General features: G+C 46.8%; 1 protein-coding gene across 1 annotated transcript; it reads left to right on the forward strand.

Annotated features, from left to right (window-relative positions):
- The first annotated feature begins 899 nt into the window (after positions 1–899).
- On the forward strand, positions 900–2,636 carry POMGNT2 (protein O-linked mannose N-acetylglucosaminyltransferase 2 (beta 1,4-)). The gene has a single exon (XM_054385098.1). It carries the CDS (start codon positions 900–902, stop codon positions 2,634–2,636), a length of 1,737 nt encoding a protein of 578 aa, XP_054241073.1.
- The last annotated feature ends 14,485 nt before the right edge of the window (positions 2,637–17,121 follow it).

Here is a 17,121-nt window from a genome sequence, read left to right on the forward strand (position 1 = left end):
CATTTGTATAAGGGTTGGCTGTGCTCGTGCAAGTCAGACTCTCACTAACTGAAATTTGATTGCTTTAATGAAGCACCAGTTCCTCACATAAAGAGCAGAGCTCTGCTCTGTCCCGTGCCAGTATTTCTTTTGGAAGATGAGGACAGCTAGCCTTTGATCCCAGATTGCAGCCACAGAAATGACTGAGAGACTTGGGAGTCTCCCACAGGGCAATCCATAAACCTGCAAGTGCTCTCCCAGTAAAATTAAATTGAACATTATATGCAATATATTATGTTCCCATTTCATATTGGAATGGAGGGTAGCAAAATCTATACTTGGCAATGCTCCTTGTAGTATTAGTATCTGCATAGTAAAGGCAAGAGGCAGTTGGGTCCTTGCAGCCATAGGACTGAACGAGAGAAGGCAGAACAAGAGAAGGAGCTAAGTCTCCCAAGCCCTGTGTGAGTGACCCAGTGCTTGCAGTGTTCTGCAAACAGCAGAATTAACCAAAGTCCCAGGGAGCATACCTTTTTTGCTGGCAAAGCTTCATAGAGCTCATCTTCCAACTCTCACTTCTTCTTCTCCAAAAGTGTAGAAATAAAAATGAGAAAGGAAGCCTTCCTGTAGAGCAGCTCCCAGTTCTGTTTCTTTTTTTTTTTTTTTTTTTATAGTTGGGGCAGTGCTTTGGCACTCTTTTTTTTTTCCCCTCAATTCCTGGGGAAAAAAAAAAGCCTTAACTTTCTTGAGTAGTCCATCAAATGTGCTTTGTGGTGGAGCTGTAAACCTGACGTTTAAATGGTTCCTTTCTTGTTTTATTTTTCACAGGTCTTTGCCCTCACCATGTCAAGGAGTGTTAATGATGTCTTCCCTCTCCATTGCATTCCCCACCTGCCATCCTGCTAGGATCTAACTACAGAATGAACATAGCAGCTGTGTTTAATGCCCTGCTGGTGTGTGTGCTGGCTGCTGTGCTGTGGAAGTACATGAAGCTGCGAGAACATGTCTTCGAGATCGAAGAGGAGCTGGTCCTTACACGGCAGTCTCAGGAGCTTTCTCAGGCTCAGATTGACTACCATGCAGCTCTCCAGGCACTGGTGGAGGATGGTACCAGGATGGTGTGCACTGGCAGGATGCACACTGACCGCGTCTGCCGCTTTGAGTCCCTCTGCTACTCTACCGAGGCTGAGGAGTTTGTCTACTTTCACAGCAACTCCTCGGTCATGCTGCCCAACCTGGGCTCCCGAAGGTTCCAGCCAGCTCTGCTTGACCTCTCTTCAGTGGAAGACCACAACACCCAGTACTTCAACTTTGTGGAGCTGCCAGCTGCTGCCCTGAAATTTATGCCAAAGCCAGTCTTTGTGCCTGATGTGGCACTGATTGTGAACAGGTTCAACCCAGACAACCTGATGCATGTCTTTCATGATGACCTTCTCCCCATTTATTACACCATGCAGCAGTTCTCTGATCTAGATATGGAGGCACGGCTTTTCTTCATGGAAGGGTGGAGTGAAGGTGTTCACTTTGACCTCTACAAGTTACTGAGTAACAAGCAGCCACTCCTCAGGGAGCAGCTTAAAACCCTGGGCAGGCTCCTCTGCTTTACCAAATCGTATGTGGGACTGTCCAAAATCACCACCTGGTACCAGTATGGGTTTGTCCAGCCACAAGGGCCAAAGGCTAACATTTTAGTTTCTGGCAATGAGATCAGGCAGTTCACCAAATTCATGATGCAGAAGCTGAACGTCAGCTTGGAGGAAAGCTCCAGTGAGGAGTACATCGTAGTGTTCAGTCGAACAATCAACAGACTTATCCTAAATGAGGCAGAACTAATACTGGCCCTTGCTCAGGAGTTCCAGATGAAAACCATTACTGTCTCTCTGGAGGAGCATTCGTTTTCTGACATTGTCCGCTTGATCAGCAATGCTTCCATGCTGGTCAGCATGCACGGGGCCCAGTTAGTCACATCTCTCTTCCTGCCAAGAGGTGCCACAGTGGTGGAGCTTTTTCCTTATGCTATCAACCCTGAACACTACAGCCCTTACAAAACCCTGACAACCCTTCCTGGCATGGACTTGCAGTACATTGCCTGGCAGAACACCAATAGGGAAGACACCGTTACCTACCCGGACAGACCTTGGGATCAGGGTGGGATTGCTCACCTGGACAAAGCTGAGCAAGAGCGCATCATGAAGAACACAGAGGTGCCACGGCACCTCTGCTGCCGCAACCCTGAGTGGCTGTTCCGTGCCTACCAGGACACGAAAGTGAACATCCCCTCTCTCATCCACGTGATCAGGCAGACTGTGAAGTCCAAGCCCGGGCTCAAGAAGCACAAGTGGTCTGGTAGCCTCTATCCTGGCAAAGTGAGGGATGCCAAGTGTCAAGCCTCTGTCCAGGGCACAAGCGAAGCTAAACTGGCAGTGTCCTGGCAGATCCCCTGGAACCTGAAATATCTCAAGGTCAGAGAAGTTAAATATGAAGTCTGGATACAAGAGCAAGGGGAAAACACTTACATGCCTTATATGTTGTCCCATCAGAATCACACCTTCTCAGAAAACATTAAACCCTTCACAATATACCTGGTGTGGATACGCTGCATCTTCAACAAAAATCTCCTGGGACCTTTTGCAGATGTGCTCTTGTGTAGTACATAACCTGTTGCAGTACCTGTACAGCTCTGCCATGCTCTCCACTCCATCTGTGGTTTAAAACTTGTCTTGTAGTTTGTAGAGGGCTGAAGAGGACTAGTCTGTACCAGTGCCTACGTGTCCGTTTTATTGCCCTCCACGTCTATTTAAATGGTATTTATTTCCTGTGAGTGTTTCTACAGAAAAAAAAGAAAAGAAACCTCTGTGTTCTTCAGAGTAACTTTCAGAGGTTAAATTACATGCTTAATATGTGTAATTGAAGCAGAATGGAAGTGAATTGTGTGTACCTTGGTCATGATTTACATTCATCTCTATAGTGTGGTGAGTATTTAAGCACAGTGTTACACCACAGTTAATTCCATGGCTAGGTGGGCAGCTCTCATCAGCTTTTCCATTCTAAGTTGTGGGTTTGTTTTTTTTTTTCAATAACTCTGATTGTAATTTTGAGTTCAAGATCTGGTAAGAGAGCCTTCATTAAACTGCTGTAAACCTCCTCAGTATTAGTTTACTTTTTATTATCTGTCAAAATTTATTTTTTGTGGTAAATTTATTGCTGTCATAAAACGTGTATATGGGTAGGGTGTTGGGTTTTTTTTCATCTTTTGGCTGAAGAGAATGACAGCTTCATGTTTAAAACTGGATTTCAGTGTGCACCCCAATAGCAAGAGGCTGGAGCAGCAGACAGGAGACAGAAGGGACAGACTGGATGAAGGAAAGTACTGTGTTTTAAGAAGAGTTCTGTACAGCTCTGTGGGAAAGAAAGTGGATGTTTTGGAGCAGGCCATGAGGGCAAGGTTGCACATAGAAAATCCTGCTCAAGAAAATCCTTTGTTTTGGTGTTTGATCAGAATAATATGTTGATAATAGATGCTAACAGGTACATACTTTGCTAAGTAACAGGGAGGTGATGGCAAAGGGAAGTTTTCTGGTCACAGGTTTTCCTGGATGTTGGTGGGAGGAAGCAGTCATGCACGGGACAAGTAGGTGGCTGCCATGGCTTTGGACTGGACAGAGCATGTGACAGGACTTGGGCTGATGACACTCCCACCTCTTTTGCTTCAGTCAGGGGAGTCTTTTTTCCAGAATTAACATTAATTTTCCCCAAGACTATAATCTGGCTTCATTGCTGGGGTAACACACCGACTACTGAGGACCTGACACTGCACAGTTCCCCTCTAGGTGAAGACCCTAAATGACACAGTCTTTGAAAAACACTTCATGTCAAAAGTACAGCACTTGGGGAAGAATAGGAGCAAAGGGCCAGGAGTGAGATATGTCAGGTTGTTTCCCTGACAGGTGTTAGCATCTTTCATAGTTTATAACCAGCATTAAAGCAAGAGGAAAATTGCTTTCTTCTCCTCTGCCTTCCTGGTCATCCCTGGGACTGCCTAAGTGATGAGCTGATTGATGAGCATCTCCAAGCAGGATTATAACAAGAGTTCTAGAGAGAGGGAGAAAAACATTGCTGTACAAATCAGACAAGAAACAGGAGGATTGAAAAATGAGTGAAACAGCACAGTACAACACTGGACCTTCAGGCAAGTGCTACTTCTGTGTATTAATTTTTATTGTCTTATTTTGTTTTCAGATATATTTATAATTTAAGGGGGGTTGGGGAGGGGGTAAAACAACAGTCCCAAAGGCTGTGTTTGCATTGCCATCATAGCCTTGCTAACTAGTAATTTTTGCCTTGATATTTTAAAAGGTGCATGAATACTTCCACCATTGCTTCCTTAGGACAAAACGGATTTCTTGCTGAAGTTTCCACATAGCTGCACGTCCTGTGCCACGTATGTTACAGCTGAGATGTACATCAGAGAAAAACTTCATAAACTGGTGACAGGTATGGAAACAGGCTGCTTAGAGAGGCCACCAGGACCCATAGCTCCCCAGGACCTCACTGGCTGATTAGCTCCCACTCATGGAAGGATTTTGCAGGAATCTGTCATCCCCACATCCATGGAAGCTGAAGATAGCCCTGCTGTCCTCCCTGCTGTCTGTTGCAAGGGTGGTAGTGTTTGCATCCTACAAAATCAGTTTTGAATGAGCCCTCAGATGGCTGAAATGTAGTCACTGTTTATTTTGCACCAGTTCTCAGAAGGAATTTTTATTAGGTGTGTGAGCTGCCTGTGTTCTAACCACCATTTGTTCTGGGTGGGGTATTTGTGTGTTGCTTTCCTGCCTGCCTTTCCCAGTACCTTTTGTCGCAATTTTTTGTCCATATTTTGTAGACCATCCCATTTCAGTTAAAGTTGATTTAATATGATTGCAGTTTTTCTAACATTTTACAGACTGGTGTTTCCAAATCAGTTTATTTCTCAGACAACCTTATGTGGCTCCTTTTGACAAGTTGTGTTGTGCAAGAAGTGTGCACCTTCCACCAGTGCATCGTTTGGTTTTGCTCCCAAAGCAAATACATTAAGCTCTGTGGTGCTGTCTGGCCCCACTGTGCTGGAGGAGGAATAGCTAGGATTTAATCCACAACCCTCTTGGGGGCAGTGCAGGATGCCAATAGCAGGCTGATCTTGAACTCACTGCAGCTGGGCTTGGCTATGGTTGAGGAGATGGATCAACAAGGAGGCTTTCTCTGGCTGCAGTTTCATGTCTTCTGATTAGCCAGTGTAAGGAGCAGCCAGCTGCTGTGGGAAGGGTTGCTCACCAACGTGTATGAGGGTGAAGAAGAACTGAACAGAGCACTGAACAGCTTGCACACATGAGATGTTGGAGCTGAAGCTGCAGGTTGTATGATTAATACGGTTCTCTATGGGCAGCAGTTACCAAGTGTGATAATGACTTTTAACAGAGCCAGAGTTATTCATGCTACTGTCATTTTCTCTTCCTTATAGCCCAAACTCACCCTAAACACCATATCTAAGAACAGAAATTTCTGGAGAGGCTCAACTCCAAGTCTGGCTTGGGTGTGTTTCTTGAGGAGGACATGCTGTCACTGGGTCTGTGGAGAGTTGAGATTTATGGATGGCATTTGTTTTAAACAGACCACACCTTGCTCAACACAGTGAAGAACCAGTTGCTCTGGAGCTGTGCCCTGAAAGAATGGAAAACAGGTTGGAGTAGCACAAATTGAAGATTGAAAAGCCACAGACCATCTCCAGGACACTCAGGTAGTGGGAGGGTCTTTTTCCAAGCAGCCTGACAGGTAGCACTTGGCATGATCAACAGTGAGATCTCATGTCAGAAAAGTATCTAAAGCACTTGTTTGCCAGGTTCTCAGGAACCAAACAGACTGGGAAACAACAATGAAATACTGTTCTTTCTTTTATATGTATATTTTAATAGTCCTTTTAAGACAGCCTTTGTCCTGCCAGGCAGCTATCAGCATCCTCTGCATGGCTTTTACACCCTTGTTCGAAACAGGAATTGTCCTCTACATGATGGAGGGTGGCTCAGAGGTGGGTGTCCTGAGCTTGATCCCTTGGCTGGGTGCAGGATGAGGACACCACTGAGCTATTGGCCAAGTGGGAAGCAGTGAGGATGCAGGTGCCCCATGAGAAATGTTCCCATATTGGTGCAGCCTGGCTCTTCTTGATCTCCCACTGCACAGCCAGTGGGATGCCGTGGTGGCCATGAGCTTGTCGTCTTTTTACCAGCCAGGAATGGTCCAGTGCTTGTGTAGTACACTTAGCCAATGGCAAGCATGCAGAATCCTACACCTCATCCAGAAAAACCCATGCCTGCCATAAATTATTAGTGGCTGGCCTGATCTTGGCAAAATTATTGCACCTTTTTTTTTGTTGTTGTTGTTCTTTTTCTCTGGACCTATGGATTTCTTCAGCTGTTGACTTCTTTCTTCTCACACACTGCCTGTGAGTGGTAGGGGCAGGCAGTGATGGGCTAGCTATGATTCAGACTGGTCACCTGGTGCAGGTTTTACACCTCCAGAAAGTGACTGGAGATATTTAATCAAAATATTTGGGTTTGCACAGTTCAAACTCAGATTTTTCTGTCTCATTCCTCTCCCTGTGTCTGATTCCTTTTACAGATCCTTTTCTTAAGAGCAATAATTTGAGACTTATAAAAGCTACTGTGGAGAGAAGCTAAGAAAAAAAAAAGGAAAAACAAACCCTTTGAAATACAGCTAAGGAAATATATTTGCAGGAGATTTTGTTGAGAAATAACAAAAAGTGCCTTCTTTGGCTCCATCACCTCAGTCTTGAAAAACTAAATGCATTACTCAAGGTAAACATGTGACAGGAATATTTTTTGAAGCTGTCTCTTGATTGTTTTATTGTTGTTTTTTTCTTCCATTCCAGGACCACTTTTTTGCCCGTCTCTAAGGCTCTGCACACCCACCACTGTGAGATTTCTAGATGGTTTAGCCTGAGACACCAGTGCCTGACAAGACCCAAATTAAATTAAGACACTTAGCAAATGGTTTATTTTAAGACTCTGCTCTTGGTGTACATGTCTTCCAGCCAGAGACACATTTACTGCAGGTGAACTGGCAAGGGCTCTCACCCAAGCCTTTAACTCTTTAGGGCAGAAGTTGGTCCATCTGCACAGCAAGGAGTGTGTTGCTTTCCAGGATCCTTGGGTGAAAGGGACTCTAAGCACTACATAATTTCATGTACATTAAACCAAAGGGTGACTTCAGCATCTTTATGGCTGTATTTCATCTCCTGAGCTGTATAAATAGAGGGCTTATTGCTACAGTATTTTTGCTTCTGGTGTCTGTGTGGTCTAAGGCAGGGGAGGTTGAGTGGACAAAGGAGCACTTAATTTTTCCCTGCTGGACTTGAGGTTGGCACACTCCTGGAACGACTTTCAATGTGATGACTGACAGTCCATCTGTGCTGGGGGTGGTATGAGAAGCATCACCATCTGCATGTGTGTGAGGCACATCACCATCCTTATGTAAGGATGACACCTTCCCCAGCACATTCCCCCCCTCGAGGGGAGCTGGAGCCAAACCCTTCACTAGCAGGGGGCTGGCTGCAACGCAGCAAGCTGGTGTGGATTTACACCGACTGAGGGCCCAGCCCTGCTTGTCACCTTCTCAAATCATTCCTTCAGAAGATGCTGATTACTAATTGTTGGCATGTTTGAACAGGGAAACCAAACAGCCTCCTGTTGCTTGAAAGAGCTTGGCAGCAATCCTCACCTTGAAGTGCTGCTCAGGCTTACCACCTGAAAATGCACTGACTTTCAAGATCGACTGAGCTGCCCTTTGTTGGGTGTTTATTCAAGCAGCTCCCTGGAAGTGTCTGATTTGCCTTCTGGGTTAGCTGTGTCCCTGTCTGCATAACATAGCAGCCACAGCTTCTCTGGATTTTGCCACCCTAGCACAAGGGCATGGCCTAGAGCTGTGCAGGGTAGCTTTGACAGCTTCTTCATCTCCTTCACCCTCACCTTTTGGTGAGTGATGCCCCTTTCTACTTAATACTTGATTTATTTACCCAGCCACAGCATTATTTAGAAACACAAACAGCAAATTGAGAGTGCCATTTATCTGAACAGATTTTGTTCATTTCCATGTAAAGAGCTTAAATAACCACAGTGGTAGCTCTAGCAGAAGTGGGCACCTGATGTGCATCTGCTCTTACCCCAGCCCAGCTTTCCAGCTACCCCAAGCTCCAGCTATTCTGGAACTCAGTGCACAGCATTTGCCTTAACACCTTGCCTAGTGAAAGCCATGGTCCTGTAGCACACTAAGTGCTGAGGCTTTGGGCTTTCCATTGAGATTGAGTTGCTTGAGAGACTAGACACTGCCAGGAACAAGCTGCCCAGCAGTCACTTGGAGGGGTGGCTCAGGCTAATTCATTTCCAAATGTAGCTAAGGAGGTAGCTCAAACCACACAAGTCTGGGAGCCCATGTGTAAGGGCAGGGCTTCAAAAGAAAACTCTGCTGCCAGAGGGCTCACTCTGTTTTCCCATTACCTGAGCTGTGTCTGTGGTGACATAGGGGCAATGCTCCAGGGCCAAGGTAAAGGGGGGGGTGGCACACAGTGGTGCTTTCCACTGGGCATCCCTTTGCAAAGCTCTCTGGGCCACTTTCTCCCTGATCAGTTTTCTCCTCAGTTAACTCGATGTGGTGGTTTCAGCTGGTCCTTAGTCATCACAATTTTCCTGTTTCTCTCTGGCTTTCAAGACTCATGCCCAGGCTTCTGCCAGCTCTCATTAGTTGCCCCTCTGGTGCCAGCAGAGCAGCAGCAAGCAAGGGAAGGACAAAGGGGGCTGCCAGGAGATAGCAGCTAAAAAGAAGAATCAGCCTGAAGAAGAGGCTCAGGGAGAGATGCTCTTGGATGCCTCCAGGAAGCCAGTCACCAGGTTTCATGTTTTGGATGCCCAAGCAGCCAAGAGCAGCAGCACACACCACCCTTGGCATTAGAAAAACGTGATGATTGGGGACTGGGCTTCTGCCAAGCAGCTCCTCCATGGTCTGCCCCTCTGCTTACTTCTCCTTTGACCAAATGAGGCAAGCTGGCTGTCAGGCTGGACAAAGGAGAATCAAGAAATGGTGAATTCAGGGTGATGTGTGCTCTCCTTTCCCCTATGCAAATTGGCATGTGTGCCCCAGCACAGCACAGCACGTGCTGTCCTGCCGCTATCCTTCTCAGTCCACTTGGAGACTACCTGAGAGTCCTGGGCTACCCTGTGTACAGGCAAGCTGCATGCCAGCAGCCCACAAGGGTGCAAGGTTAAGCCTTGCCAGGTCCAAACTGGGATTGATGCATCACATCCCCCCTCAAAAGTGAGATTAACATTTGCTCTTGGTATCACCAGTCTCTCTGCACTTGGTGGCAGCTTTCAGGCCCTCTCCCACTGACTGCTGGCTGCTTTGAAGGAGGGTGAAGCCAGGCAAGCAATAAACAGTGCTGGCCTCACTCCTCATTTATCACAGTGATTTCTTCCTCAGGGTGTGAGTTGCAGGTTCTTCATCCAGAGAGAGAACCTCTGCCACATGAGAAAGTTATCTCAGGGGTGTTGCATGAGCCCTTCTGTTCTCCATCTTTACTTCTCTTTCCTCCCATCTTGAGACACCCTGTGATGAATAGCAAGGGCACCTGCCAAAAGGTTTCAGTTGTGGGGACTGTCAAACACGCTTCTGGAACAGACACTGTGTTTTGCCTTCTTATTGCTAAGTTGTCCAGACCTGTGCTGCACCTGGGGCTGAAAACTGCTGCAGGACTTTTCTGCAGGAGACCAAAGACCTGACTTTTAACTAGCAGGTTTTAGGTGAAACATTTTGATCCACCTGATTGATGGCAAAAGGGAAAGAGTAAGCCCTCCAAACCCCATCTCTTCCTGGGCAAACTGAGAAAACAGCCCTATTCTTCCTGTGGTTGGTGGGGGGTGGCATTCTGATGTCAAGTTCAGTGCTTGGGTTTAAGGACTGCTTGGCATCACCTTGCTAGAATTTTACTGGGGTTGAAAGTCAGAACCTGTGAGTATTTTAGTAGCTGCTCCTTTATTTCTGAGGAGAATATCTATTGTTTATTAGTTTAAGAGAAATACAAAGGATATATTGAGTTCTTGTTTAACTACTTCCCCCAGTGCTCTAACCCAGCAATATCTTAATCCCAGCTCAGGGCCTCTCCCATGTTGGAGAGGATCCCCCAACTTTGGGAATGCTTTTGGACAAAACCTGTGCAAACCTCCATCTCCCTGGGCAAAGGTGACAGGTAAGATAAATCTGCTGGCAGGCATAGTGGCTGCAGAGGCAGGTGGAAGGGGTTTACCTTGCAGGGTGACCAGCAGCAGGTGCTTTTGAGAAGAGTCATGAGTGAAGGTTCTCATGGAGGTATGTAGGACAAAGTCAGCCTCGGTGATGGCTCCCTGAGCTCCACTAAGGTTGTGCTGAGGTCACCCTGGCTGCCTGCCTTGATGTGGGATTGCTTTGTGCTGTCAGCTACAGCTGGAGACCAGAGCTCATAAATAAGACCTTCCTTGGTTCAACTCCTCAGCAAACCTTGTAATCTCCTTCTTGCTTCAGGCCCCTGGCCACTAGCTCTGTCCCCTCTGCTAAGGACCCAGGGCCCTTTAGCCCGTGCTAGCCATGAAGGAAAGGCCAAGCAGAGGCTGGTTGGTCCTGGTTGTCTCCCTCCAATGCCCTGCATCCAGCTCTGGCACCTTCTGCCAGGCTGTGGAAACTCTGGCTGGACCACTAAGCTCAATGACAGCCACAAGGCCAGGCAGGGATTGCTGCCTCCATGCCAAGAGCAGTGTGAGGCTGGCCTGCCAAGTAACTCACAGCATGGTGGTAGAACCCCTGCACCTCCAAAGGGAGGCTGAGCTCTGGGACCTTGCACTGCACAGCATGTCACAGCAGCACCCATTGCACAGTGCTGCTGGGTGAGCAGAGCATCCCCTGCAGCCCACCAGCTGCACCTGAGGTGAGCAGTTGTGCATTACAGCAATGGAACACCAGTGCTCCTGGGAAGCACCCACCCTCTGACGGCCCTGATGTCCTCCAGGCACCACATATGCTCACCTGGAAACAGGTGTCACACCTTGGTCTTGGCATCCTTGTAGCTGAGGCTGGGCTGAGCATCTGGTCAGGGCCAAGGATATGGGGAGAAGAATAAGGGTAAGGAAGACTATTAAGGCTTCACCAGAAGTGTTTATTTTGCCACAGGATTTTAATTGCTTTGATCTGATTGGCAAAGCTGTATCAGGCTCACTAGAAATCAGCTCAGTGTTGTTTGATCTGCAGTCTCCTTTGGGCCTCTGAAAAGGGAAGGTCCTGCTTTCTTTCCCACCCCAGTCCTGCCCTCTCTCCTTTCCCAGCATTGCAGCTCCTCCTTCCCCCTTTACTCAAACCTGTGCAGACCATTCCAGTGCTTGAGAACTCTTTCAGTGAAGAAATATTTCCAGCCTGAACCTCTCCTGGTACAACCTAAAACCATTTCCTCTTGGCCTGTAGCTTGACATCAAGGAGCAGAGGTTTGTCTCAAAGCTCTCAAAGCTTCTATGAGGTAACTCTAGGCTGTACCTGCTCTGCACCTGTGGGTACCTCTGTGGTACTTGGCCATGCCAACTAAAAAATAACCATGATTTTAAAGGCCTCACTAAGCTCTTCTTTGAAATACAAGTCCACAGATGCTGTGGATAAGAGAGGTGCATCTCCCCAGGCTGTGATCAGCCACCACTTGTGCTCAGGGGGTACTGTGGTTTTAACAAACCAATATGATGTAAGGGGTGTGTTTTCATACAGGGCAGAAGAAAACAAATCATTGATTCTTTACTCACAGAGAGATAGCTTTGCAGCCTCCCTGCAATACCAGCAATGATTTTTCAATATAAAATGATTTTTAGAAGAGGGATAAGGACAGTTCATGGTACTTTTGGGCATTCTCAGCTTTATTATCCTAGGAATACACCATTTAGCTTACAGAATTGTGCAAGGACTGTAAGAGGTCAGGCAAAGTCTGACCTTGGGCCATTTCTCTCCCTGGTTCTCTCATCCACTGCCCACTGTAAATGACTGCAGCAGCCCTTGAAACAAATGTGTTACCTGCTGAGCAATGTTGTGACAGTGCCAAAAGAGACAGCAACACCACTGCCAGCATGTCTGCAATCTGTTGCTTCGGAGCAGATTGGATCTTGAAAGAGCCTCTGTTTGTCCCAACTCAAGGGTGTCCTTTGTCATGGGAGTCCCCCTGCCCAAGCTGCATATGGATGTGCTGCAGTGTGGGCATGCTGGGGCGAGAGAGCAGTCAGGAGGTGAAACTACATCTGCACTTACCTGATTAACGTAGGCATAGCCTAAGCCACTTCCCAGTATCAGCCAGGAAATCTATGAGGAGAGAAATCGAATTTCAGCCTCTTCATTATCAAGCTGGAGCCCTACTCACTAACCCATCTCAGAAACTGAAGTTTTGCAGAGTAACTCCTGCGGACCTGCTTGCAGCACATGGCAGGAGACACCTCTCTCACCAAGATCATTAAAATCTGATTTATGAGATGTGGACAGATGGCATCTGTTTTTCTGCAGTCAGTGAGTGGTCCCTACAGAATAAGAAGCAAACTTCAAGGCCAGACAGAGAACTTTTACTTTATTGCCCCTGTCCATGCAGATGCCCACATCAACATCTTTGCTACCACAACACCAGGGCTTGAATCCACCAGCCCAGCAGATACCTGCTTTTCCTCTTTCCTCTGCTCTTAGCATCCAAATGTTCTCTATTTCCCAGGATTTCCACTGCCCCACATCTTCTAAAGCTCATGTGAGGGCAGGCAAAGAGGTAGGCAAAAGCAATTAAAATAGACAGTGCCTAGCTGCTTTGCAGAGTGTGCAGGAGGCAGCTTCAGCACGCAGAGGCAGGGAAGTGATAACACTGCAAGCATAAAATAGGCAGTCTTTACCAAGAACATCAAATTGCTTTGTGAAGATGAGACCTTCTAGAAAGACGTTTAAAGAGAGCATCACCTAGTGGGAGAGGTAGGGAAAGCCTAAGCAGCTTCTTTCTCTGCACAGCCTAAGGCCAGCCTGGAGAAGAGCCCCAGACAACAAAGCCAAGGTGCCCTCCCAGGTGCCACCGGCACAGAAGGACATGTGCTTTGGGTTGGGTTTTTTGTCTTTCCCCCAGGCTCCTGCTCTCCTTTCCCCTGTTTGCTTTATCTGACTCTTAATGATCAGTCCAGAGGCAACTGCTGGAGGAGCCACAAGGGAACCATGAGCCACCAGTGCTGGGAGATTTTTTTCTTCCAGAGACCAGAGAAGGCCTGGCTCTTCCTGAGGCACTCACAGGCACGATTAGCACCGCTGCAGTAGCAGCCAAACCCCCTGCATTAGCTTGCAAAAAGTACTGGGAGATTTTTTCCAAAGACTGGAGAAGGCCTGGCTGTTCCTGAGGCACTCACTGGCACGATTAGCACTGCTGCAGTAGCAGCCAAACCCCCTGCATTATTCTGCAGAAACTGTGATGCTGCTCAGACGTGAAGACAAGGTTATCAGCCCTGAAGCTGTGGCAGTCTAAGAGGTTTTTAGTCAGGAGGAAATATGTTCACAAGCTCTAATGAGATAGTGACAAAAATAAACTCAGACCTAAGGGAAGGGAAGAAGAAGGGAGGTGAAGCCTCAGTGCAGAGACCTCCAGGAAGGGATGAGCTGGGACACAGCCGCTGCTGGGTGAGCGGATCCGGACGGGAGTCTCAGCACTTCTGTGTGCAGGTATCTGCACTGATCTAATGCACAGCCCTGACCTAGTGAGGAATGTCTTAAGCTCCAGCAAAACTGCTACTGTATCATAAATTCAATGATCTTCCCTTTACTGGTCATTAGTCTGTGTTGTTTCCTGACAATTTTACACCCTTTTGATAAACTGTTTGTCTAACCACGTGGAAGAAACAAAGGCACAAGCTGCACCTTGGGCGTATGCCCAACTGGTGAAGGAAATCCATCATGAGGAGAGCTTCTCTATTGCTTTGGTGGATGTAAATAAAATGTCAGGCTAATTTACTTCCATTAATCTTAAAGGCTGTAGCTACAATGATAGCCCTGTGTCTGAGTGGGCTTTTTATTCTCCTTTTTCTGCATAAATATTTAAGCAAGCACTGAAAGCATAAACAAATTGCTTTCTAAAAGACAGATTATTTTTTACATCCAGCAATTTAACATTAAATTTGGATTTACTTACTAGCTCCTGCATTTCAGGCAGCAGCCACATAGCACAGGGATGCTTGAGTGGTTTTTGGCAAGCATCTTGTGGGGTCAAGAATGTCACCCCCAAGTGAGTGGGTTCAGTGAGTGCTGGGGCTGCTTTACAAAGTCTGTATGGGGCTGCAAAGGCTATTTGGTATTCTGAGGCTGAAGAAGTATCAAGCTCAAGAAGTATCCCTTGAATGCAGCAAAAAGACATTTGGTTCATGGAAGGTGAGGCCAGCCAAGCACTGGAGCAGGCTACTGGGGAGCATTCAGAGGGGTCACCAGTGTTGGAGGGGTTAAGAGCAGGCTGAACAGGAGTAGTGTGCCTGTAAGAGATGTCTGTGTGCATTCATGTGTACACATGCATGCAGGGGAGGGGAAGCCATGCATGTGTGTGCATACCTGGCTACATGCATTGCACAGGGGTGGGTGCATGTGTGCAGGTGTTCAGGTGGCTGGAGTCAGTTTGGCCTCTTCCTTCCTTCCCTCAGCCCTATTTTCTGCCAGCTGAAGGGCTGCACACAGTCAGAGGTCTGTTAAACATGGATCATGCCACTGGGACCACTGTGGAAAGTCTCCTCCTCATAAAGCCCCATGAGGTGCATGCCCATGCTCTTCAATGCTATTCCCTGAAGACTGGTACCAAGCAGCACATTCCCATGGTGCCAAGGATGGGCACAAGGATGCCACAGGGAGGTACTCCTGCAAGAAGCCCAGCACATTGAACTTTGAAAGCACTTCACTGGATATGGTCCAAAGGAAACTGATGCCTCATGCAGCTTCCCTGAAGAACCAGAATACTTCGCCTTTAACACCAAAGATGAAAACAGTGACAGCAGTTCCTAAAGACAGTGATGCAATAAGAAATTCCCTTTCCATCAAGATTGCCTTTTTGAGGGGGCTCAGTGAGATAGTTTTCCTCCACAGACCCTCCTGCCACCCATAGTTGTGTCAGCTGATTAGCACAGGTCCCTCTCCAATCTTGATGGTTCTGTGATGTTCTCTTTACCATGTTCACATAGAGTTACATTTCAAGCATGCTGGGTATAGATCCTCAAAGGTGAATCAGTTCCTGCCCAGGCTGACAGACTGTGCACCATCAGACCATGTTCTAAACCCAAGAACTAATCAACATACATTAGAGCTTTCTGGTAGCAGAAACTCCACAAGCTCTGACCAGCCATCCCACTGTCAGTTTAAACCACGGCAGGAGGCAACTACTCACCCACCTTCCTCTGCTCCTGGAAGCTGTTCCTATGCCATGAAGGGGAGCACCTGCAATGAGACAAGTGAATACAGTTAGCAAGTTCCACTGCCTTTCTCTGGACATCTTCCAGGGTTTAATAACTGGACCCTTTCTCAGCCCCCATTTCCCAAGTATCACTGGAACTCCTTTGGAAATCTGAAACGCACTGGAGAAGAGTCACTCAGGATTAGCCAGCAGAACAGTCCAGACATCAGAAGCCAGAAGGTACATAAACTCATTAAAAAACCCAAACAACTGCCCTTCAAAAGTGGTTAGTTTGAGAAACCCACATAGGCCCTGGGTTCAGATGTGCTTAACTTGAGCTGAAGCTCAGGATTCAGATTGCCCTTCTTTTTATTTTAGTTTCATTTATTTTTTAAATAAAGTTTTGGGATTTCTAACCTGGAGTAGAAGACTACAGCAACTACATAAGAACAGATATGTAATTTTGTGGACAAGGGTTCCTCACACAGTAAGAAACAGAATAAGCATTTATACAACTCAGGAAACGGTGACAAAGTATTAGACAAACATTACAGTACTAGACCATGCCATGAAAGGTCAATTGCACAAGGCAGTCGATACACAGGCACACCTCATTCATCAATACATACTTCACTATTTAATACTCTACAGGAGAAAATCAGGAACCAAAGCTCAGTTGCAGATTACAAGCACAGCCTTCCTTCTGGAAATAGCCACATCACACCCATGCCCAAAGAGCCACCTTTCAGCACAGCAGAGTCTGAAGATGAACAAATCTAGTTAGTAAATAATGCAGTAATGTTCTGAAACTGATGACCATGTACAGCACCCACTCAGCATCCAGGCAATACTCTAACAGACTGTCAGATCCCACCAGAAAGCAGCACTCAACTGAAGATTTGAACTGGGTTGTTCACCACCACAATGAGATTGTTAGCTTCTATTTTTTGCTACCCACTTCACTAAAAGTGCCACAGCAATTTCTCTAAAGCAAAAAACGTGACAGAGATTTTAGCTAAAGCAATACTGCTGAGCAGCCATACCAGGGCAGAGGCTGCTACCTGCATCTGAAAACTCGCTTGAATTTCACACCCTGATCTTCGAATGCTTTGTAAGCATCAGGACTTTTGAAGACCTAAGAAAACCTCAGTGTTCTCATTCCCTTCAGCAGATACACATAGGCAAGTCAAAGGTTCTTCAGCGTTTTGGAACAAAACCAAAATATTAAAAACCTACTGTGTCTTTTCTGGCCAAACGATTTAACCTGAGTACACAAAACAGCTGGGTGACAAAACTGCCCTTTACAAACCCAGATCAGTAAATTTTGCACCAAGAAGCCTGACAGCTAGCCCAAGTTGGGTCCACCTAGACAGAGAGAACAACTTACAGCGAGCTCTTCCGTAAGAGACACCAAGCCCACAGAGAAGTTATTTTTTCCCTTCAAACAATCTCTAAGTGATAAGCTAAAGGTGGTTACACATTTGTCCCGAAGGCTGGCACTTTGCAGCAACTTAACACGTACACGTCCCCCCCATTTTTCCAAGGGAAATCCATTTCTGAACCAAGAATTCGGTTTCCAACAGCTCCACGCGGATGCGCCCCCCCTCGGCGCGATTTGATGACGTCATAAGGAGCGGCGAGGGAGCGATTGAGCC

The sequence above is a fragment of the Indicator indicator genome, chromosome 11 (genome assembly GCF_027791375.1).
Source record: "Indicator indicator isolate 239-I01 chromosome 11, UM_Iind_1.1, whole genome shotgun sequence".
NCBI classification, from domain to species: domain Eukaryota; kingdom Metazoa; phylum Chordata; class Aves; order Piciformes; family Indicatoridae; genus Indicator; species Indicator indicator.

Coding starts and splice junctions, on each gene's coding strand:
- POMGNT2 (XM_054385098.1), top strand. CDS start 900: ATGAACATAGCAGCTGTGTTTAATGCCCTGCTGGTGTGTGTGCTGGCT.